Raw genomic sequence first — 22,794 nt, 5'->3', positions numbered from 1 at the left:
ACCTGATATTTTTCAGTGTGCAATTTGGTGCAGCTTTAGGGAATTTAAGGGGACTGTTGGGCCTTAGCGGAGGAACGCGCTTTGACTTGTTAACGTTTGTATTTCTCTCTACACTTGCAATATTTCTTGTCCACGATCCTTCCAAAGTTTGTGGTGAGACTGTTTTGGTGTTTCCAGGATTTAATTCACATTCATACTATAATACTTCATCCTAATTCTTCCTGTTTGCTTGCTTGAAGCACACGTCCCTACATGGGGCTCTGATTCCCTGCTGTACGGACTTGACGGAAGCTAAGTCAAATACACTGTGAGTATAAACACGCGTCACCACCTCAGAGACTAACTCACATCAACATGACCTAGATTTCAATCAGTGCAATATGTAAACAAATCAGTGACCAATTGAGTTACCATTACGTGATGCGGTTTTGGTTTAACATCCATGACTTGGCGACACTCTCCTGAATATATTCCTGTTTTTATTTGTGTTCACATTAACAGACCTTATAAGTGTACTTTGAACTGATGTTGTATGACCATATTTAGGGACTTTCTGGACCATTATCTGCACCGAAAAGTGTCAGAACACTCTGTGACATCTCACACTCTCATCTAGCTCAGTCTGGTTACACTGAACTTTGGATGTTGGTTACGTTGGAACTGTGCAAAAAGTCAAACACCAACAGTAAAAAACAAACACTCGCACAAGCACATAATGCACAAAGTCATTACTTACTGCTTTATCTCACTGTCTAATCCATTCTTATATGGTAATGTAAAAAAATCTGATATGCTCTGACCACAGAGACTCAATGATTGTCATTGGTTGTTCATTTCTTGTGATGGATGAGATAACACTTCTGATGCAGATGCTTCTCCGTTTATCTAATATAATGTGTGAGAGTGTGAGTGAGTGTTGAACTATCATGAATCAGGAAGCAAATTTTGAGGTACAAGAACAATATTTAGGTACTGGCTTTAATACCGTTTCTTTTTGGTTTGACAAGCATATATATGCTAGTCTCTTGACAAATATACGACCATAAACGACCATGACCCGCTGGTCAGTGGACAACCCGCTACATCTCTATCTTCCCCACCTATGCATAAATAAAACCACCTGTAGAGTTGTTTAACTTTTATATATACGCACAATTATATAAACAAAGTTAGCTGTGGATTTAAAGACGAGTTGGCATTTATTGTCTATGTTGACTCAGCAGCAAGAGAACATTTTCATGACTAATATCCAATCTAAAAATAGTTATGATAATGATGGTGATTTGTTATTATAAGAATTGATATTTTTATTATGATTATTAGCCTTTGTATTGACTATTACCAAAATTCTTGGCTACAGCTTATGAAGCCTTTAAGGTTGCCCTATGAGAAAGTGGTATAAGTAAAGCTTCAGTTCTATATTTAGTATTCCTAAACACGTATGAAAAGCAATTATATTACATGTTATGGGTTTACTACATGGTATAACACACATTACGTATAGGGGGGGGGTCCTTCTGCATATAGGAGCCCATGGAACACTGTTGTACTTCCCTGAAAAACCTGCCTTAGGAAAACAGTTCGATTCCAGGATGTAATTGCATCTGTGGCCTCATGTGCTTGTATCAACTAGCCTGTTTAACTATAGGTCCGATGAAAACATCCGTGTCTTCACATGTCTTCCACCTGGAGAAGTGTTTTCATTTCACAATATCAAAATATGGCTTTTGCGTCCATGTGCCGTAAAAGAGCACCGCGTGCGTGTGGTCTCGTATAATAAAAAAACCGTCAACACGCGCAGGCCACAGCAGCCACCGCCTTCCACCTTAACAGCTGGGATGTGCCGCTGCGCGACGAGGCAATGATGCAATCGGCGCATGGCACCAGCGTTTTCCAACGTGTCAGCACAACCGAGGCGAGAGAGCGAGAGAGAGAGAGACAAGAGAGCCGAGAGCCGGGGAGGGAGAGGCTGTCTGCATGGGAAACACACCACTTCTCATTACTGCATAAACACCAGCCTTCAGAGTGAGTGCACTTTACTCTAACACTCTATCTGCGCACCCCTCTGAGCCCGTGCGTGTGTGTGTGTGTGTGTGTGTGTGTGTGTGTGTGCGCGCGCACGTTGTCTGGGGATGCCCCCCGCCATGGACGTGCCCCTGACAGTGTTCAGACCTTTGTCCCGTCATGATTATTCATGTACTCCCCCTCCCCTCACCTCCAACTCTGCGCGCTCCCCAATGGACAGTTTCATACCTGGCTACCACCTCCTCTCGCGCCACCGTCCTTATATTATTTAAAGGGCTCCCGCACCACGTGAAGCCCGCACTCTGCTACGCACAGGTCCCCCACTGTAACCCGCCTGGCATCAAGTCTACTTCATCTCCCCACTGAACGGCTATTGTAGATCATTTCTCATTTTACAATGAATTCAGATCAACCAGATGTCCCCGTGGAGAAAGGTATGATCAGGGTAATAACATGGTTGTGATTGATTTCCTTGAAACGTGAGTTGAAAGCAGCTGATGCAACTGATGACGCCAAAAGTTTGGGTGAATCCAGTTGGAGCTGCCACGTTGTTTTGTGCGGTTCTGTTGTTAATCCCGCTGTGCAGTGCGAGCTGGAATGTGTCAGTTGGTTTAACTGGAGCTGTCAACTGTTTGTCTGAGTGTTAACCTGCACTTGTTCAAAAATGCCTGGTATGTATCCATGTCAGTTATCTGTTTACTGGAGGGTTTAAGGTTCCAGGGCTCAGTTTGTTTTGCTGCTGTCAACTCAGCCTGGTGTGTTTATCCGTTGGTGTAAGATCAGGGAAGTTTAAGTTACATTTATGTTGAACAGGGTTGCATCATTTCCTGGAGCCGAAAATGTGTTATCTGCTGGTTCACAAGTTGTTGTCATTAAGAGTTTAAGGGATTTAACTACATATTTAATGCATTAATCTTCTTTTTGACAATCCAAGTAGTTCCATTTTACATGCTCTATTTACAAAAGTATGCAAAACATCCCACACTGTCATAGACAACAAGTGTGACAGATTAATTCTGGGACAGGAGCTTTAGATGTGCCACATCAGAGTATTGGTTTAAGATTGCTTCACTGGGTTTGACTAATGGTTAACCAGACATGATCTCAAAAACAATTTTTTCAAAAGTTATGAATTAACACGAATCTCTGTAACATGTCACTTTTAAATTGAAGTCAAGTGACATGACCTGTTGCTTCTTATTTGGATGCACATTTTATGTCAGATATATTGAATTGAAGATGAACATAATTATCTTTTGTTTTTCTGAACTCCTTGATGGATGATCAAGGCGCTAACTTTCCCACATATCCCAGAAAAAAACAGGAAAGAAAATATTGCTTTTATTCCCCGTTATGTGTTTGCATTTACAACATTGTTATCTGAAATGAATTAAAACTGGTTTAATGCACAGGGACCTTCGATTGGTTATAGTCCAATTTTACACTTTAGTATCACATACATTTGTACTTCAGAAGTGTCGGTTATCTGCTCTTAACTAAACAATAAGAAGCTCACAGTCACAGCACTGTTACTGGTGTCTTTTCTAGATGTATTTACATGCCATTACCATCTCATTACCGTCTTGGTATGGAAGCATAGTCTTGTTTAGTTTCTGTTTGACCAGTCAGGCAGTAAGAAACTTCCTCCCCCCGGTCGTCACCTTTTTGTTCTTGTAAATATATTCAAATTGATGAGATAACGTTTCGCCAACCACCACTGAACCGACCCCTTTTGTGCTTCACAGTCCGTAGCAACATGACAGAGTTTTGGAAAGAGCACTCTAAGGACGCCACGGTGGAGGAGATGATGCTAGACTCTCGTGCCCGGGAGCTGACTGAGCAGGAGCTGCCTGAGATCCTCTCAGTGCTGCCCTGCCTGAGCGGGCGCAGAGTGCTGGAGCTGGGAGCTGGCATCGGGTGAGCATAGGGGAGCATTCAGCCATTCGTAGTACAGTGGATGTGTGTGAGCAGGTTTCTGTTTAATGTAGGTGCCTGTGGCAAAAGAGAACGAGTCTCCAGATTTCAACAGAAGACATGACAATGTTCCTTGGAAAAACTTGTTAAACAAGAGCCAGTGATGCTGTCCTCTTAAAAAGAGATAAAGCCACCTACTCAATCTGTAATGCCTAAATGTCTCTCACTCTACTATAACAATAAAGTGTGTTAAGTGTGACAGGTGTAAAAGGGTTTGGGACTTTGGGAAAATTGGCTTTATTTCTATCCAAGAAGTGGAACAAGTCAGTTCTTTGATAGATTTAACACTCCATTAAAGAATGGTCATTTTCAAATGTTTTATTGTTCTGACTGAAGAGTACTTTATGAATGTAGCTGCATAGATATAATCCTGATGTGCCTTTCCAGTCGTTACACCACCCACCTGCTGAGTAAGGCTGCCCATGTGACGGCTGTGGACTTCATGGAAAGCTTTGTGGAGAGGAACAGACAGGAAAATGGTCACCATAACAACGCCACCTTCATCCAAGCTGACGTCACAAAGCTGGATATCCCCCAAGACAGGTGCGTGTTAAGATATGTGTGACTACCTGACATTGTATTTCATATTTTAGCCATGACAGCACTGTGGCTGTATGAATGGTGATGTTGCTGACTGCGTGATCGGTCCACCACTTTGGTTCGGCCTGAAATACTTACTATTGAAGGGATTGACATTTTTCATGCAGATATTCATGGCCCCCAGAGGACAAAGGTGGGTTAGATGAGTGCCTGAGTTTTCCTCTAGCTCCACCATGAGGTTGACCCTTGTGGATATTTGATGGGTTCATGTCACATTTACTATTTGAACTGTCAAATGAACGGAGACCAGAGTTCATTGATCATTGAGTTCAATGGCAAGATTTTTCTAAACTCAGTATTGAAATCACTTCATCTGCTTTATTCAGGTAAAAGAAAAATACTTTGAACTTTAGTTTACTTGTGTTCATACTTGTGTTGTTAATGACTACTTAACATTTTTACCCATCCTTTCCAAACCAGTATCATTATTTTGGTATTTGCTGCTCTTAATCACCTGAATACTTGACATTCTCTCCTGTTGGACCTTTTCACTATTCATGATAATTGTCAAAAACCCACTTGATGATCATTGGGAAAGGTGCGTAGGTCCACTTGACGCATACAAATAAGAGGCACAAGAAAAACAAGGTTTTCCTCCATGTTAATTTGGCAGAAGTGACCAGACCAGGTTGTTAGAGTGCTATCAGTCTTGAAAAAATGTGTCACAACTGTTGATGCACTAGATGCAATAAAACACAAAAAATTAACGTTAAATGTAAACATAAACATATATCGAAATAAAAACAATCCATATGAATTAAATATTCCTGATGCATTCAATGTTCTCTTCAGCATTGACTTCATCTTCTCCAACTGGCTGCTGATGTACCTGAGTGACGAGGAGCTGAAGTGCTTCGTGAAGAAGATGCTGGGCTGGCTGCGGCCCGGTGGCTTTCTTTTCTTCAGAGAGTCCTGCAACCACCGATCAGGTACCTAACTAATATTAATATCCCTCTTACATCATAAACAGTATTCAAAAATTCATAGTAAGAGAGTTTAGCAGTCAAGATATCGACTTTTCACGACATAATCAATCAAACCATTTATCTCCTTTCTCAACAAATGCAATAATGGGAATGATTTCCTTTAACCCATAACTTTCTACCAAGGTGACAGCAAGAGGGACTTCAACCCCACCTGCTACCGCACTGAGGCACAGTACAGCTACCTGGTATCATCGGTACAAGCAGAGGAGGCTGAGGGCAGCAAAACGTTTGGTTTTGACATTGTGATGAAAAAGAAAGTCGAAGCCTATATTGAGGTAGCGTAATACAAATCTCACTAAATGTCAAATAAGTTTCAAACTATGAAATAGAAGGACATAGCAGTGTCTGAGGTTTGATGTCCTCCTATTCCAGATGAAGAACAATCCCAATCAAATCTGCTGGCTGCTGGAGAAGGTTACTCGCTCCTCAAACACCCAGAACGGATTCTGCACCTTCCAGCATTTCCTGGACAACCAGCAGTACACCAGCCGCGGTATCCTACGCTACGAGAAGATGTTTGGAGCTGGTTACGTCAGCACAGGGGGCCCCAGCACCACCAAGGTGGGAAATAAGTCTGGACAAAACCAAAGAAACTGTCTGGAAGGAATCAATCGCATTCTTTTTATCAAACATATGCCACAGAAGGGGAATTGGCCCTTGTCATAGCAGCTTCATCAGTGTCACATTTTTTCTTTAGTGCGCATTCTTTCCCTGCCACATCAGTCTACTTGAGCCAAAGACACTTCAGACATGTGCCAAAGTGTTTTATTTAGCATTATTACGGGTACATTTCCATGACTAATGACATAAGAAATTATTACTGTTTTAGAATTCCTGCATATCAGATAATACTATTGCATTTTACTGTACATTATTAAGTTCTTACATTTTTTGTTACTACATTGTGAACAAATTAAACAGAGATCAACCCTCCAGTATAAAACCTACACTTCAAACTGTGCATGCTAATCATCATCATCCTTGGAGATACCTGAGGCTTATACAGATGCACAGTGTGGTTTGGTTAAACTTAAATGTGTGTACAACTTGTGCTGACAGGAGTTTGTGGACCTGCTGACCCTAAAGCCTGGACAGAAGGTTCTGGATATTGGCTGTGGCATCGGAGGAGGAGACTTCTACATGGCAAAGGTAGAACCAAGAATTCTGGGATAGTAAGGGTGAGACTAGTAATGATGACAAAGGGATGCTGTCATGTTTAGATTAACTGTAAGCACTGTAATGATGGCGATGATAATGTCACTTTGTAGACCTTTGGTGTTGAAGTGCTCGGACTGGACCTGTCAGACAACATGGTGGACATTGCCATGGAGAGGGCGACCAATGAGAAGCTGCCATCAGTACGTCTAAATGTTCCCTTATTGGTTTAAACATTTTAAAGATTAAAATAAATCAGTAATGGCATGTGCTCTACATCAGGTCCAGTTTGAAGTGGCCGATGCCACGAAGAGGAGGTTCTCAGAAGGTTCCTTCGACGTGATCTACAGCAGAGACACAATCCTGCACATAGACGACAAACTGGCCCTTTTCAAACGCTTTCACGTGAGCATTTTCATGTACAGATTTCTTTTATCCCTTTTTGTCACTTTATCCATTATTTAATTAACTTTATTCTATTTCCAGTCTTGGTTAAAACCTGGAGGGAAGTTGCTCATTAGTGACTACTGCTGTGGGGAGAAGCCCTGGACACCAGTGTTCGAGGCCTACGTCCAACAGAGAGGCTACGTCCTTTATACACCCTCACAGTATGGCAAGGTAAAAACACAGAGCAGACTTATACATAGTGGAAGGATGAAAAGTCCTTTAGCCCTTGGTTCTCTTTGCCAATATGTGATGAGATTCGTTTTCTCTTGACTGATGGTCAATTTATGTCCAAAGTAAAAAGTGTAAATCTTCCGATGTCATTTTGGGTTTTGAAGGGTGTTTGTTTTGCTCTTCATCATATATGCTGTGAAATTCAATAAAATGTCTTCTCCTGTGCAGAAAGCTCCTACTGTGAATGTGAACTCGCTATGATGTAACTACATCCATCAGCTGGTGGTGCTTCTCCCTCCTCACCGCCAAACCTTATACTGTCTCCTCCTGTAGTTCATTGAAGAAGCTGGTTTCTGCAGCGTTCGGGCAGAAGACCGAACAGACCAGTTCATCCGTGTGATCAAGACAGAGCTGCAGAGAGCAGAGGCCATCAAGGATGAATTCATCGAGGTAAATGTGCACTGCACACTTAGACACACACAGAAATCTTGTCAACATCACACAGTTATACTTGCACATGTAACTTTTCTTTATTCATCAACTTAATGAAAACCTAAATTCCTTCCTGAATTCTTTGGCTGGCTGCTCATCACACCTCCCTGTGTTGCCTGCAGGAATTCTCTGAAGAGGACTATTTTGCAATAGTGAAAGGGTGGAGGGAAAAACTGGAACGTTCCAACACTGGAGATCAACGATGGGGACTATTTTATGCAACAAAGGTTTGAGTGATGACATGGAGTAGATAATAAAACAAAGTAAAATGAACATTTCTAATCTTTTCTTATTGTCTATTCTTCTTTTCTGTGGGAAGCTCCTTGTTTTCTTAAAAATGATTGAGGAATAAAATGAATGAAAAATCACGCAGTGTGTTTTGAACCTGAATGTTACAGAAGCACTTTAAACAGTTCATTTGCTGAATGATCGAATTTGAATCTTGCCAATCGTCAATATACGGCCAAGACTCCGTTATCCATTCACCACACATTGTTTATAGTCCAATGAGTCCACACAAGTCAAACATTTCTCCACACAAAACCCAAAACGGTGATTCTTTTTGTGTGTTTTAGGTCCAGATTACATTTCAGCTGTCTCTCTCTTATCTGCACAGTGTCTGCATATGAACGCAGATATATTAACAAGCTGATAGCCAATGCATTTCATGTGTTCCACTTCTTTTGAAGGACTGTGTACCCGTGAGCAACCAAAACCTACACACCAGAGGGCTTCCTACCCCCAGGATCTGTTTATAGAGATTGTTAATATAATCATGTTAGTGAGAAAATGTTCCATTTTCATTTATCTAATAGTATTTGTGCTGCAGTATTTATTAAATTATGTTTTAGTTTGATGAAATGCATTGCTTTAGTTTTTTCTCATTTAGAAATGGAAATGGGGACAGTATTTAGTTTAGATATCAGTCCACAGATAAAGTATAAATGGAGACAGTTCAGTGGCTTCCCTCCCTACATCCCAGTGATAAAGCTGAAGGCTTGAAGGAATCATTAGAGCTCATTAACGTCTTTGTTCACGAGGTCAAACGGGTTCGGTGTCAATCAGGACACAACAGAGGAAACCGCTGTTCTCCCATATGATATTTACCTACTTTTGAGATTGGTGCGTGTAAAATAAAAATGTCCCTCTTAAATTACAAGTTGATTAAGTTTATTGAGTTGTCTTAGGAGGTAACTGTCAGCCAGCCCCCACAGGATGCATCACAGTAGATCTACTACGCAATGATTTGAATCTAGAATGGCCCTCAGTACATCATATACCTCTGCACCAAATTTCACAAACATGCAAATCAGTTCCCCAAATATGCCATATTTTTTAAATAACCTCAAGAGAGTTGTTCACAGCAAACAGTTGAAGCAGTTCTGTAAAGAGGAATTGGTTTAAAGTCCTCCCTGAACGTCGCGCAGGTCTGATCAGCAGCTACTGGAAGAGCTTGTTTGAGGTTATTGCTTCCAAAAGAGGTTCAACCAGTCCATTCAAGGGTTCACTTACTTTTATCACCAGCACGTGACTGTCAATGTAGACACTTAATAATTGTGTGTGACTTGTTCGATTGCAGTTGTTTGTCTACACTTTTAATTTAATGCAATTAATGCAGAAATTCCTACAGGGTTCACATACTTTTTCTTTCAGCGGTAAGTTATTCAAACCGATTTTGCAAAAACAGTCAAAAGTTTCCAAACTTGTCAGACTTGTACTTGTGACAGGCTCGCTTGTTTGCTGACGTGTATAGTCTACATTCGCAGTTTGCCCTCAGGCACGAGGTGAGAATGAATGCAAAAGACTTCCTTTGAACATCTCTCAATTTTTAAAGTCCTGCCTTCACTTTCTTTACTATTATCTAACTGTCCAAATATTGCACGTCATTCAATTTCTCTTGTGTCGAACCTACCCTAATCACGTGTCACAAGTTTTATTACACTTCTATTCACAAAGCTGGTGAGGTTGGTAGTTCACAGCTCAGCCCTTTTCTCAGCAAAAAGCCTTAGGAGGTGTTTTGTGGTGGAAGAAGTCACAACAGCAATACTGAAGCACTCGAACATGCCCCCTTCTTACAAAAAAGAGAAGTATGAACCTCAACTACAAAATGACTGATTATGCAGAATGGTTCATTTCAGCATTAAGTGCATATATCATGGATACACTGTGGATTGTAATGGATTGTATGATTTAACATGCGTTACTTTTCAATGTTACTGGTAAAAGTGGAGAGTAAGTAATAGCCACTATATGAATAAAATGCCCTGAAGATCCAAGCCATGGTGTATTTGTTGAACATGTTTACTTGTCTGTGTGTGTGTGTGTGTGTGTGTGTGTGTGTGTGTGTGTGTGTGTGTGTGTGTGTGTGTGTGTGTGTGTGTGTGTGTGTGTGTGTGTGTGTGTGTGTGTCTGTCTGTGTCACGCCCACAGTCGCGTTTCCCTGTGCGCACTAACCCCTCACTCCGCAGCAGCTACGCGCTCGGTCGCAGCTCATCATGTCGAGGCTGAGCGAACATGGGATTCGTCTGAGTTCTGTGCGTATTTCAGAGTTCGGATGAAATAACTCGATGCCTGTTGACGGATGATACAAACTGAGCAACTTGTTTCCGTGTGTTTTTCAGATGAGCCCTTCCTTCCTGAACAGCAACTCCACCAGTCACACATGGCCGTTCAGCGCGGTGGCAGAGTTAATAGGTAAATACGTGACGAAGTGCGCGTTTATTCCTGTGCACCTGCAGCTTTTCATTGTTTCACTTCCTGAACTCTTCTGCTGTGACGCACACTGTTAACTTTTCTTTGTGTTGATGCGCATGTGAAACGTGTGCACTTCCTCTGTCACACCCTCGGTAATTTGGTTACTGTCACAGTCTGTCAGCAACTGTCCTCAACACTTCACAGGCTTATTACAGTCGTGACTGTGTTGTAAAGTCATGAGAAGTCCGCTCAATTGTGTGTATGCTTCTATGCACCGAAAATAATATACTAACTCCAAAAAGCGTGGTCAGGTTTGATTGTATCTTCACCCTTTCTCTTTCTCAGATGTCGAGTCTAGGTTTCAGTTGTACTTAAGATTCACTGGATGATTTGTGAGCGTTGTCATTCCTCCTCTCTATTGGCCCCTCTCGCATTAGTTCAGACGTGCTGACCTCCCGTTGGCTGCTGCCTTTTAGCAGGAAGGACTAGAGAGTGTATATATGCAGATGCACTGTTGTACAACACAGAGTGCAGAGTTAGGCGCGTTAGACTCAGAGTTATGACGCTCCGAGGGAAATAAACAGAAAGGCAAACTCTACTGGAAATAGGAAAGAAGTCAATAACCTTTTGTAGCAGGTTTACGTGTAAAAGGTACCCATGTGTGCCCGCTAAAGGATTCTGTGGTGAATCTTTATCATACTTTAATATACATTGGTCTTCATTTCTTTAACTATTCCTGCCGTAACTAGCCTCCTATATTTTTCACAGAGGTTGGTTTTGACATGCTTTGCTGGTAAAAGCACAATAAGTAATAAATGGAATGTAGCTGCTCCAGGTTCAGGCTCCTGGTTGAGCGGTGTGTATGCTAGTTCACTGTCACACATACCTGTGTAACAGTTGATGTGTTGCTAAGCAGTGCATCATTCTTAAAATGTTAAGATTAAGATTAAAGAGCAGTTTGAGAGAAATGAGAAGTTCCACTGGGAATACATCCACTTTCTCAAGGATGTGCTTGTTACACATTGTTAAAGACTGCAGACGACCACCTACCTGCTGTGGTGACTGACACAATCCATAGAAACTTTGACTTGGCCATCGGAGCAGGAGGCGGTCGGGTCTGACAGCTCTTTGCAGTAAGGAAAGCTTCCACCCAATAAAATGTATGAGCGACCACAGATCAAATAATCTGACTGAGCTGGATCTGCACAAAGACCAACTGCTGGTTGGCAGAGGTCACGGTCTTCGTCTTCCAAATTCAAGATGGCTCTCAAGGAATAATGCCAATCTAGAGGCAGGATTCTATCGGTGGTCTAACCCTTTTATAGCCAAGCTGTCTTGTGGAAAGTATCTTTGCTGGTCTTACTCTATTTACAAATGTTGGAGTTGAATTTTTTGTATCAGTTGAGATCAAAACAGGACATAACCTTAAGAAAAGGGCTATGGAGCCATTGGTTCATGTATGGCATGGAGAGCAGGCCACCTTGTTGCCTACTCACTGGACATTGACTCGTATATCTACACTGCTTTGGTTTATTTTTCTTTTGTTTAAGACAATGAAAATCAAACCCTTTTTCATCCTGAAAGGAAATCGATTGAGGCTCTTTCTTTTCTGAATCAAAGCAAAACACAATAAATGTTGGAAGTTTGCTAAACATTGGAACTCTGCTGGACTTCAGTCCCCCAACAGCTTCCCATGATGGAGGTTTATGGGAGCACATCATAAGGATGGTCACATGGTTACTAACATCAGTTTTACATCAACAGACCCTAATGTGACCAGGGACTCCAAACAATTCTGTGTGAAGTTTAACCAAAATGGCACTCAGTAGAACTCAAACCTCCAACGAGACCCAACATTCCCCTCAATTCGAGCTGCACCAAATTCCACACACTCATAGATAATAGTTCTCTAAGTACGCATGATTTATGTTTTTATCAAAATCCAGGAATTAATCCCAGGGAAATAAATGAAAATGTCAAAGAATGATTTCTGTCTTTCCCCCCAAGTTTGTGAATGTAAGCTCACTGTTTTTTTTTGGTGTAATTCTGCTAAAAAACATACCAATGCACAGAGGTGAAAAAAATAACCATATCAAAGTATAAACATCTGAATGATCTAGAAGCTCTCACACCCTGTGCACTATAAAATGAAAGCCAGTTTTACCACCTCTTACTAATTGACCTTCATAGTGACAGAAGGTGGAGACATTATAATGTGTTGCCACCCCTGTTGCCAACTTCTAAATTTAGCAGATAGGGCCATGCATACTGGAAATGGAAATGCAAACTTCCACTGTTGATGTTTGTTTCTCACATGTTACAGACAATGCATCAGATCCTGGTGTAACTGCTAAACAGATCTGGATAGATGTAGTTGAAGATGCCGGTCACCTCTGTCTGACGTTCATTGATAATGGCAGCGGGATGACCCCCAACAAACTGCACAAGATGCTCAGGTACGTGCACATTCCCATCACGTTAACATGCAAATGGAAAAAAACAAAACACATGAAAAGTATGGTGCATCCGAAATGTTTTCTTGTACATTGTCACAAAACAGTCGTATTGTTCCTTATTCTATAATTCATTCATGGTGGTTTAGGGTCTAGATAAGGTGATGATGATTCTGCTGAAGACTAGAGGAGATTGGGGTGGAGGGGGGGCTATGCGCATCACTTAATGACGGCTGACTACGGAAGAGAGGAGAAGGGATTTAAAGTTTGACATTAGCCGCATGATTGGCTTGAGGAGACTGTGGCAGAATCTGATTGCTCATTTAAGACGCCCACAATCAGCTGATCAACAAGCGTAGAGAGAGTGAGATAATTGAGATTGAATTGAATGGGGGAAGGTCTTCCTGATTGAATTAATGCTGAGCTTTATATTAACCACAAAGCGTGTCAGGTATTTCCCACTACACTCATAAAGACAACACATTCTCCCACGGCCCCACAATTCACACACATAAACAGGTCACTACATTATCACAGACAGGTTAGGTTGATGAATCAATTACTACTGTTGCATGAATTTGGATTATGATGGCATTAATCCTTCATATATATAATTAAAACGAAAAAGGTTAACATGTTCTACCATGAAAAATAACCAACTACAGACCAGTGCACACTTTCCTCACTTTCCCCTTCACCTTTGTGTTCAGTTTTGGTTTTACAGAGAAGGGCTCAGGCAAAGCCAGTCTGCAGGCCATCGGCTTGTACGGAAATGGTTTCAAGTCTGGCTCCATGCGCCTGGGCCGCGACGCACTCATCTTCACCAAGAACGGTGGCTGCCAGTCGGTGGGAATGCTGTCTCAGACCTACCTGGAAAATGTCAAGGCCCAGGCCATTATTGTGCCCATCGTCCCCTTCAACCAACAAACCAATATCCTTTAAGAATGAGGGAATCATTACAAAGAGTGGGAGTCTGAGTGTGTGTTTGTTTCATCAGCATATCTCTCTTGGGGTCATTACTGTAAACCATCAATACCATGATCAGGCTGGTGACTTGAATGAGCTGAACAAATGAATATCCTGGCCCTTTCTCATCTGCTTCTTTTGGTTTTTGCCCTTCAGACATTTCAGTTTAGTGTGAACCAATATAACAGGTGTGTAAAGTGCCTCAGACCAGGGTCCAGACCGGGGATCAAAATTAATCTGACCGATAGAGGTGGTTTTCAGTCTGGATCAAACTAAATCATTTTTCAGATCCTTTGTAGTGTGATTTTTTTAAATTACTGACAGATAGGACTTTCAGGCCGATTGCAGGAAGTTGAGACAACATTAACCAATAGAAAAAGAAGCTGAGGCGGATTGCAGGATGATTTGTGATATTTCCCTTTGATGATCATGTTTGAATGGCGAGGACCTTCATTTTGCTGGTAGTAATAGCATAACATTACAGTGGCAACAAAATTAACAAAGTGAACTGGTTCATTTATTTTCTCCATTCAATTTGAATTAAAGTGATGTCAATATTTTACCACTTTTTCATTGTAAATCCGTTACAAAACATTAAAGGGATAGTTCATCCAAACATTTTAATTCACTCATTATCTACTCACCACTATGCCGATGGAGGTGGTGGGTGAAGGGGTTAAGTCCACAAAACACTTTTGGAGTTTCAGGGGTAAAAAATTTGGAAGCGCCAAATCCCATACAATTGAAGTAAATGGTGACCGATTCTTTTAATGGAAAAAAACAACTATATAAAATGCCTCCGTACTGCTCCTGAATCTCCAGAATCTCTTACACTCTTGTAAAGGAAGTGGTGAGGCGAGGGGGACTCAGTTGGATGTAATGTGTAACCTCACCTCTGGATGTCGCTAAATCTTACACATTGGTCCTTAAACCCAAAGTCACAGTCGTTGGTGCTGACCGAGGACTCGGAGGCAAGTCTGGCAGCCATTCTCCAACACTCTATCGTCAGCACCCAGGAGCAGATACAGGCACACTTTGCCTCCATTCTCTCCAAAAAAGGCACCAAGATATTAATCTGGAACATCCGCAGGTAGGAGTCACACAGTTGCTCTAAGCATTTTTTTTCTTCTCATGCGTGTTAGTAGTTTAAACTTTTATTCAAAATTTGTTAAACAGTTTGTCCAAAGAAGGGAGTTAGCTTAGCTTCATTTATTTCATCTTCTCTCTTAATCTCCTCTGACAACGGAAAGGAAACAGCTCTGTCCAAAGGTAGAAAGCAAGCACAAGTAGCACCTTAAAAGCTTTTTAATTATCATGCTGTATATCACACATTGTCATTTTACACTTTGATTTTTGTACAGAGTAAACAACTGAGATCAAACATGTGATCTTTAGAGAACATGTTTGAATAGGTAGTGTTGACTTTGTACAGTATCACATTCATAACAGACTTATTTGTCTGTGCGTGCGGAGCCCGGATAGCTCAGTCGGTAGAGCATCAGACTTTTAATCTGAGGGTCCAGGGTTCAAGTCCCTGTTCGGGCGCTCTTTTCTTTGGCAGATTTCCCGGATGTGGTGTCAGTGAAGTGTTTTTTTATCTTGTGAACATGCAGCTGATTTTTGTTCTATCGTGCCTTTAGATAAATTAATGCCAGGAAGCATACATTTAAATACATAGCCTCATATGAAGATCAGAGACAATGTAAAGGTTCAGTGTGTAAGAATTAGGTGAAAGGGATCTGTTGGCAGATATTGAATATAAAATAATCGTGTGTTTTTCACCAGTGTGTACTAAATTGTACAAATTGCAACTTCACCACTAGATTTCACTAAATTCTACACACTGAACCTTTAAAGAAGTGGTATTATCTCGTAAAACTCTATTTTACTGCTTTATTTTTTACATACCTCTGTTGTATAATGATCAGAATCACCAAATACTTTGTGCTGCATTTATTAAGATTAGCCAGCCACAAATATTTTAAAGCAAAACGAATGATTTTATATCAAGATGGATCCAAGTCTCTTCTTCCTACCACTGTACAAAAATGAAGCCAAAATGTATTGTGTCATCAGCACAAGATGGGGGCTGCCATCTTGTGCTGATTACACTTGAAAATCTGTGTAATAAGAACTTCTTAATATGACCGAAACCAAACCGAAACTTGACCGAAACTTTTACCCCGCCCCAGGGGGCGGGGTAAAAGTACATTTTATCCATAGATGGTTTACGACATGTACTTCAGCCAGCCACCAGGGGGTGATCAAGATGATTTAGCTTCAATGTCATGTCACCCATCTTTATATACTGTCACTGGGCAAAACCCCTTCATTGTTTACCTACCTCCTTTGATATTATGTTGAAGGGCCAAAGATGGTAAGCCGGAGATCGACTTTGAGACGGATGTGAGTGACTTCCGTTTACCTGAGATTCAGATCGAGGAGATGAAGAAGGGACTGAGGAGCAGTGGATCCCTGAGAACCACGCAGAACATCCCCGACATGCACTTCAGTCTCCAGGTGAGTCGAGGGTCAAATATCCCCTGTGTGTTCACTACAATAGAGGTGATGGTGGTTGTGGTATAAGTTTGGTTAATATATCAAATAATCCATAAAACACATTAGCGACAGATTTCTATTTTCACTTTTACATCTTGTGTGTTTGTGTTTGCCTCAGGCCTATCTCAGTATTTTGTATCTGAGGCCAAGGATACAGATCATACTGAGGGGGAAGAAGATTATATCCACGGTGGTGTCGCAGAGGCTGATACACACTGAGCACGACGTGTACAAACCCCACTTCAGTGTATCCCTTTGCTTCCTGAGTGTGTGTGTGTGTGAGTGTGAGTGTGTGTGTGAGTCAGAGACGGGAAAATGCAAACTCCAAGTCATGTGGGTTTTGGGTCTTAGAAATCTTATTTAGTCACATCACTTTCATATTTGTCGTCTGATACACATGCTCTCATCTCTTCTCAAGAAGAAGCAAAAAGCAATACTACAGCACTGTTCACCTTTACTGATGTGTGTCAGAAAGAGAAGGTGAAAGTGACGTTTGGGCTGAATCTAAAAAGCAAAGATCACTATGGAATCCTGATGTATCACAAGAACCGACTCATTAAAGCCTATGAGAAAGTGGGCTGCCAGCTGAAGGTAAGGCTGCATATCTCAATACACGCGTGAACTGCTTCCCTCCATATTGAGTATTAACAGATCTTTTCCTCTTCTAATCTCACTCCCCAATGTTCTGCAGGGTTCAGGTCAAAGAGCAGGAGTCGGCGTCATCGGCATCATCGAGTGTAACTTTCTCAAACCTGCTCACAACAAGCAAGACTTTGAGTACACCAAAGAATACAGGTACAACACACACAATGTCAGACGTCTGCAAGAGCTTGGTGCTTAAGTTGATGCATACAGCAGACAAAAGCAGAAAATTATGCCACAAACTGTATTTACAGGGTTATGACTCATGTAGTTCTTGCTAGATTTGCTTCCACATCAAATGTGAGTGTTCTGTCGTAGAGAAGCGGAAATCTTGATATTATCAGTGTATTTTTCAAGGTATCTTGGCCACACAATCTGTTTTTTGTTCAGTGAAACAGCCTTGTCAAGAAACATTTTTTTAAATCAATGTCTTTTCCTTTTGTCTCCTCTCAAGACTCACACTCGGTGCTCTGGGCCTAAAACTCAACGACTACTGGAAGGAGGTGACAGAGAAGATGTCGAGAGAGGAAGAGTTTCAAGCCCTCGACTCCAGAGAAGAGAAAGAAGATGAGCAAGACGCAGATGAGTCAGTGTTGACTGTTGTTGTTGTCATTTGTTATTGTTGTGAAGGGTGCATCGATCTAATTATTATTATTAAAGTATGTTCATGTGTTGGAATGTGGATCATCTGGTCCCCCATCTGCTTTTTAATTGTAAACATTACTGATGAAACCACTTCATGGTATATAAACCCTTAAAGTAGTAATACTGTAACATATAAAGAGAGTCTGCATCTCCTGGTAGGAACTTTAAAATGAATGGGTTAGTGCAACTGTTTATTTTTACCTCCAAACACTTTTGAGGAAGTCATGCCAGAGATTAAGAGATCATTTAAAATACTATTTATTCATCATGAGAGGACTTTCCCTTTAATCCCACCTGCTGACTGCTTTAATAGACAGTTCTCCAAAAGCAGGATCTGAAAGTCTGTCAAACTCTCTGAAAGTGGACCACCCAAATAAAGGCCCCCTCTGTGTGTACGTCTGTGTTGGCAGGGGTCCCAAGTGGCTCCAGTGTGAAGAGTGTCTGAAGTGGCGCAGCGTCCCTATGAGGTACTACAGTGACGTTCCTGAGAGGTGGGACTGCAGCCAGAACCCAAACCCACGTTACAGGTGCGTAACTGATCTCCTGCATTATAATGTACACTGTTTACATCAGACCCTGATCGTGTTCAGATGAAACCACACAAACACACACTAAACACCCTCCATTGCAACCCTCCGCTCACAAATCAGATCATTGTCAAATTGGTTTGATTTGGAAACACCTTCGTGTTCGATGCTCCAGTTGGACTTGTGGAAAACACACAAAGGAGTTTTTTTTATTTTCACGTGTTTTTCTTCTCCACACATAAATCCTGTAAAGATCATTAAGATGCTGCTTCCTAGCTGGAAACTATCCACACTGTTTACTGCAGTAATGTTTGGAAAAAGTAATTTCACATTTGACTTATATAAAGTGTCTAATTACATTATAGTGCTTATATTACATTATGAGTGCATGGAGTCGATTCAGTGACATTTACCAGGTCAGTGTCAAACGGAAGGTACCAGTCAGTTGTGTTCACGAGTGACCCTTTAGGATTAGACGCTACATTTTAAGCCAAACATGAGCCACAACCTCACAAGGCAGTTCCAATGCAAAATAAATGACCACAAGACTCGAGGCATCTACATGTGCTCTAACAGACAGCGGGGGGGTGTGAGTGTGCTTGGCTGTGGTGAGGGTTTGTGTTGAACTTCTGTAGTTTCTAAATCAGGTGTTGCTGTCTTTCAGAAGCTGCTCATCACCGGAGGAAGGGGAGGAGAGCGAGGAGATGCTCTCACCCAGCTACCAGAAAAACCACAAGAAACAGTACATTTCTATTTCTCTTCTCAAACATACAGACGTACGTGTGTCTGTGTCAAAATATATATACGTATATGTATATATCTGTGTAATTGACCATTACCTTATTAGAACTGAGGCACAAGCAGTGCTGTATGTAGCACCATACAAAGAACTGCAGATATCATGTCAGCAGCAAGTTAAACCTCTACTGATTATTAGATTATATTTTGTTGTGATTTTCCTACAGAGACCATCCCAAAAGCAGAAAAAGAGAAAGATCAGAGGAGGTATGTGAAAAGTTTTTCTTGTACTGAAACTTTTCTCACTCATAAAGGATCCTCTGTATTGTCTACTACTTCTGAACTTGTGTTTTAAATGTGTTTCGTCATGTGTGTGTTGCAGGTGTGTGACTTCCGGGACCAAGTGGTAAAACACCAGATCCTCTCACGTTGTTCATCAGAACCAATTCAGCTCACGTACCATTCTACACAGACCGATCGATACCAAAAAAAGGAAAACACACATGAAGACGATCAGACAAACACAGATCATCACACAGACAGACACACGAGTGATGAGGCACAGACACAAAACAGGGGGACGGCCGAACACCCGCTCGCAAAACAGAAGTCCGTTGTCAGAGTCAGGGGAAAGAAAGACAAGGGGAAAATCTCACAAGGACGTGAAGAGACGGACAGAAAGAAAGATGCAGATGTGGAGACAGTGGAGAGAGAAGAGGAGAACACAGACACATTAAGGTGAGATATGTTGTATCTTCAGAACCATAGACTTTATATAAAGATGAACCACACGACAGCTCCCCATAAGTGAAGCCAAAGCGTCTTGATCGCCACCTGGTGGTTGTCTGCAGTGCAGGTCGTAAATCCTGCCTCCTCTGTGTTGGCAGATGATGTCCAAACGAAAAAGTAAATTACACATCATAACAAAATTTTTATCAAAGACTTTATCTGTCATTATTGGTCTTATCGCAGTGATGTTTGTTCAAGTTTTCATTTATCCAGTAAGTTTTAATTTGTTAATTTTGTTTGTTGCTATAAAAAAGGGGTGTGATTGACAGCTGTGACCCGATTGGTCGAGTGCGTGTATCAGTGGGAACTGACTCCATACGTAGACTCTGGCTTCAAATGCACAACATGGCAGAGTATGTATTTGGGATATTTTGGCTTCATTTCTTGATAGTGGGAGGAAGTGTCATCCATCTTTATATACTGTCTATAATTCAGACTATAGAATAATCAACTGGTATATTCTTCAGAAAAATTCTCAAAAGTACCCTTTAAGTTTTACAATGTTGATTTCCCACCTTTTAGCCATTGTAAGTATATATATTTAAGTTTCAAATAAAAACTGAGATACTTCATAACATAGTTGTGTTGTCAGTCAAGATAATGCAGTTGAGAACTGGAGCAGTTTTTAAACTATGATTTTAGACGTTTCTTTTTACCTTTATGTAGATGTTAGGTCAGAAAATACTGTTAATTTGCACTTGTTTAAAAGTAATGAGAACATTTTTTATGTTATTTAGTTAATTAGCCCCTTAAATATTTGACTGATTCATTTTAGATATATACGTTACCGCTGCCTAGAGACAAAATAAGTAACCGATTTTTCGATTATAAATAAATGTAGTGTCAGTAACAAATATACGGTCTTTTTTCAGCTGCATTATCACACAATAGTAGCATATATTTGACAATGAAAAAGAACCCATGAACTGTTCAGTGTTATTGATAATCTTTCCCACGAATGTAAACACAAAAAATATATATGCATATATTTAAGATGATTTTCACCCAGCTCTGATCTTCAACATCTCACGAGTATTTGTTCTTTGTAGCCCCAAAAGGAAATCAGGACTTTCATTTAACAGTGTGAGGAGGAAGCCGGGTCTTTGGGAGGAGCAACCGCCTGACTCAGAGAACATGGCGGAGGAGGTGAACCCTGAAAAGCCAGCATGTGTGTCCGAGACACTTTCCTCAGAGAAAACCAATCAGGACAGTTGCTGCCGGATGGAGAAACCAGGTGACACAGGGCAGGAGACCCCCCTTAACCTCACCTGGACACGCCCACTCCCTTCCACACAGACCAGGCCGCTGCATCTGAGAGAGAGTGAGCAGGAGGCTACAGTACAAAAACTGTCTGCTTTAGAGAAAGAGGTTCAGGAGCTGCGGAAGCTTCTCGGTCGAGACACAAAGAAGTCTCGAGGCACAATGGCAGCCCCGGCGAGCAGAGAGGTCGGCTGCCAGATGGACACGGCTGAGGTCAGCAGCGTTTATATCCAACATCTTAGGTTCATTATTATGATGATCAGTTACCAAACTCAATAGGAATCGAAAGTTATATTGAAAGTCTCATAAATTTGAAGTGTTTTTACTGTGTCTGCAGTAGTTTGTGGTTTGTTCATTGTAAAATACCCAACGACATGATTTAGTTTGAATGATTTTTGAAGCAGCCTCACTCACACTGTTCGGGTTACCCCCTATAAACAGATCAGGTGACATGCTCATTTTATTTTACTCTTAAGAATATCATACTGAATTTAGCGTCGATCCAGGATAGAAAATGCTTTATTCTTAATTTATTAGAATTATTCGTCTAAATATGCTCAGACTCAGTAATCCTGCATGAGCATCGAACAGAAAACGTCTCTCTTCTCTCCTTCCTCTGCACCAGAGCTCTGCTTCATCCAGCCGCCCGGCCCTCACGCTGCCGGTCCAGGGTCACGGGGCGGTGTGCGGACTGAGGGAGCAGCACGAGCAGAGCAGACTCAGGAAGGAGAAAACTGAAGCTCAGAGCAAGACGAGGGTCGGTGACTGCGAGCCCTGTGAAGACAGCAGGTGTGTATGTTCTGCACAGACAAACACATACAGTTAACTACACAGGCCCCACTAGCTTTATTTTAAGAAAGAATGGAAATGTCTAAATCTCCACTTTTTGTGTAATCCTGCTGACACACACACAAATCTTAGTGTGAATGCCAGCTTCTCTCTTTAACGCCTTCCTCTGTTTTTGACCTCTCACTTCTCCGAAAAACACTGAGGACATATGCTTTATGTTTATTTACAGGGTCTTGTTCTTTTTGTTGAGTGAAAAGTAATGTTCCCCCCACAGGGTTACATCTGAGTGAATTAACCTGTTAGGTTTTCCAGCTATAATAACAAAGCTGATCCTCAAACAGATCGGCTCAGGAGAATCTGCGTTGTGTCCGTCACAACATGGTGGTGCTTCTCACGGCTCTGCTGCCTCAGCTGGACCTCGCTGGCATCAGCCTGGAGTCGACGGACGTGGACGACATCCTGCAGCAGATCATAGAGGTCAACTCACTGAAACTATGATCACTGTTCTTCTTATATCCTGCAGATTTGTGCTAAAAGTCTGGTAAATAAAACTTAGTCCAATCTGCTATTTAATAACAATTATATGTCTCACTTGGAAAGTTGTGCCATTCTCACATAAAAATGTCCATTACTGGTGCTTATGGACGAACTCTGCAATATAATATTTGAATGTAATTTTATTATATTTACTCACTGTGCCTCAAATTACATTTAGCTGTGAAAGGGCACCGCATCAATTAAATATAAGTATACAATCCTTCTAATACAAAAATATGTGGTAAACATGAATGTAAAGAGAAGAGCAGTTGTAATTTAACTTGTTGGAACAAATTTTGATATCCCCACTCAAAAATATGATATTATCCATAATTACTATAAAAC

General features: G+C 41.2%; 2 protein-coding genes and 1 non-coding gene across 7 annotated transcripts; all 3 read left to right on the top strand.

Annotated features, from left to right (window-relative positions):
* Positions 1-263: 263 nt before the first annotated feature.
* On the top strand, positions 264-8,213 carry pmt (phosphoethanolamine methyltransferase). Of its 3 annotated transcripts, none has more exons than XM_034598623.1 (12): positions 264-307; positions 3,771-3,942; positions 4,387-4,542; positions 5,392-5,528; positions 5,709-5,860; positions 5,958-6,146; positions 6,645-6,734; positions 6,854-6,943; positions 7,023-7,145; positions 7,227-7,358; positions 7,692-7,808; positions 7,973-8,213. In XM_034598623.1, the coding sequence occupies exons 2-12, from the start codon at positions 3,782-3,784 to the stop codon at positions 8,081-8,083; spliced, it is 1,458 nt and encodes a 485-aa protein (XP_034454514.1). In that variant the 5' UTR covers positions 264-307; positions 3,771-3,781; the 3' UTR covers positions 8,084-8,213. The 3 variants fall into 3 exon arrangements, with proteins under 3 accessions (XP_034454514.1, XP_034454512.1, XP_034454513.1); XM_034598621.1 differs by lacking the exon at positions 264-307 and adding an exon at positions 1,863-2,025; XM_034598622.1 differs by lacking the exon at positions 264-307 and adding an exon at positions 2,231-2,459.
* Positions 8,214-10,267: 2,054 nt separating this feature from the next.
* On the top strand, positions 10,268-22,737 carry zgc:152774 (uncharacterized protein LOC553526 homolog). 3 transcript variants are annotated; one of them, XM_034597160.1, is made up of 21 exons: positions 10,268-10,384; positions 10,472-10,544; positions 12,868-13,000; positions 13,708-13,928; positions 14,906-15,053; positions 16,330-16,483; positions 16,641-16,769; positions 16,994-17,113; positions 17,214-17,317; positions 17,619-17,750; positions 18,220-18,336; positions 19,001-19,078; positions 19,290-19,341; positions 19,457-19,812; positions 20,118-20,216; positions 20,913-20,919; positions 20,953-21,336; positions 21,749-21,912; positions 22,254-22,409; positions 22,446-22,489; positions 22,556-22,737. In XM_034597160.1, coding segments are annotated over exons 1-20 (2,667 nt in total). In that variant the 5' UTR covers positions 10,268-10,345; the 3' UTR covers positions 22,447-22,489; positions 22,556-22,737. The 3 variants fall into 3 exon arrangements, with proteins under 3 accessions (XP_034453051.1, XP_034453052.1, XP_034453053.1); XM_034597161.1 differs by having other exon boundaries at positions 19,302-19,341; positions 22,254-22,737; XM_034597162.1 differs by lacking the exon at positions 20,118-20,216 and having other exon boundaries at positions 19,302-19,341; positions 20,913-21,336; positions 22,254-22,737.
* trnak-uuu lies at positions 15,436-15,508 on the top strand. The gene has a single exon. It is a non-coding gene; the product is annotated as a tRNA-Lys (tRNA).
* Positions 22,738-22,794: the final 57 nt, after the last annotated feature.

Source organism: Hippoglossus hippoglossus, chromosome 10 (genome assembly GCF_009819705.1).
Source record: "Hippoglossus hippoglossus isolate fHipHip1 chromosome 10, fHipHip1.pri, whole genome shotgun sequence".
In the NCBI taxonomy this organism is placed as follows: Eukaryota; Metazoa; Chordata; class Actinopteri; order Pleuronectiformes; family Pleuronectidae; genus Hippoglossus; species Hippoglossus hippoglossus.
Note: the sequence above shows the minus strand (reverse complement) of the source record. Positions and strands in the feature narration are given on the sequence as shown.

Excerpts from the sequence above, each read along its gene's own strand:
- pmt (XM_034598621.1), top strand. The coding sequence starts at position 1,878 with ATGGCACCAGCGTTTTCCAACGTGTCAGCACAACCGAGGCGAGAGAGC. Across the intron at positions 5,861-5,957 it reads AAGTCGAAGCCTATATTGAG|ATGAAGAACAATCCCAATCA; the intron begins GTAGCGTAATAC and ends CTCCTATTCCAG. Across the intron at positions 6,735-6,853 it reads GAGACTTCTACATGGCAAAG|ACCTTTGGTGTTGAAGTGCT; the intron begins GTAGAACCAAGA and ends GTCACTTTGTAG.
- zgc:152774 (XM_034597160.1), top strand. The coding sequence starts at position 10,346 with ATGTCGAGGCTGAGCGAACATGGGATTCGTCTGAGTTCT. Across the intron at positions 13,001-13,707 it reads AAACTGCACAAGATGCTCAG|TTTTGGTTTTACAGAGAAGG; the intron begins GTACGTGCACAT and ends CTTTGTGTTCAG. Across the intron at positions 17,318-17,618 it reads GAGTACACCAAAGAATACAG|ACTCACACTCGGTGCTCTGG; the intron begins GTACAACACACA and ends TCTCCTCTCAAG.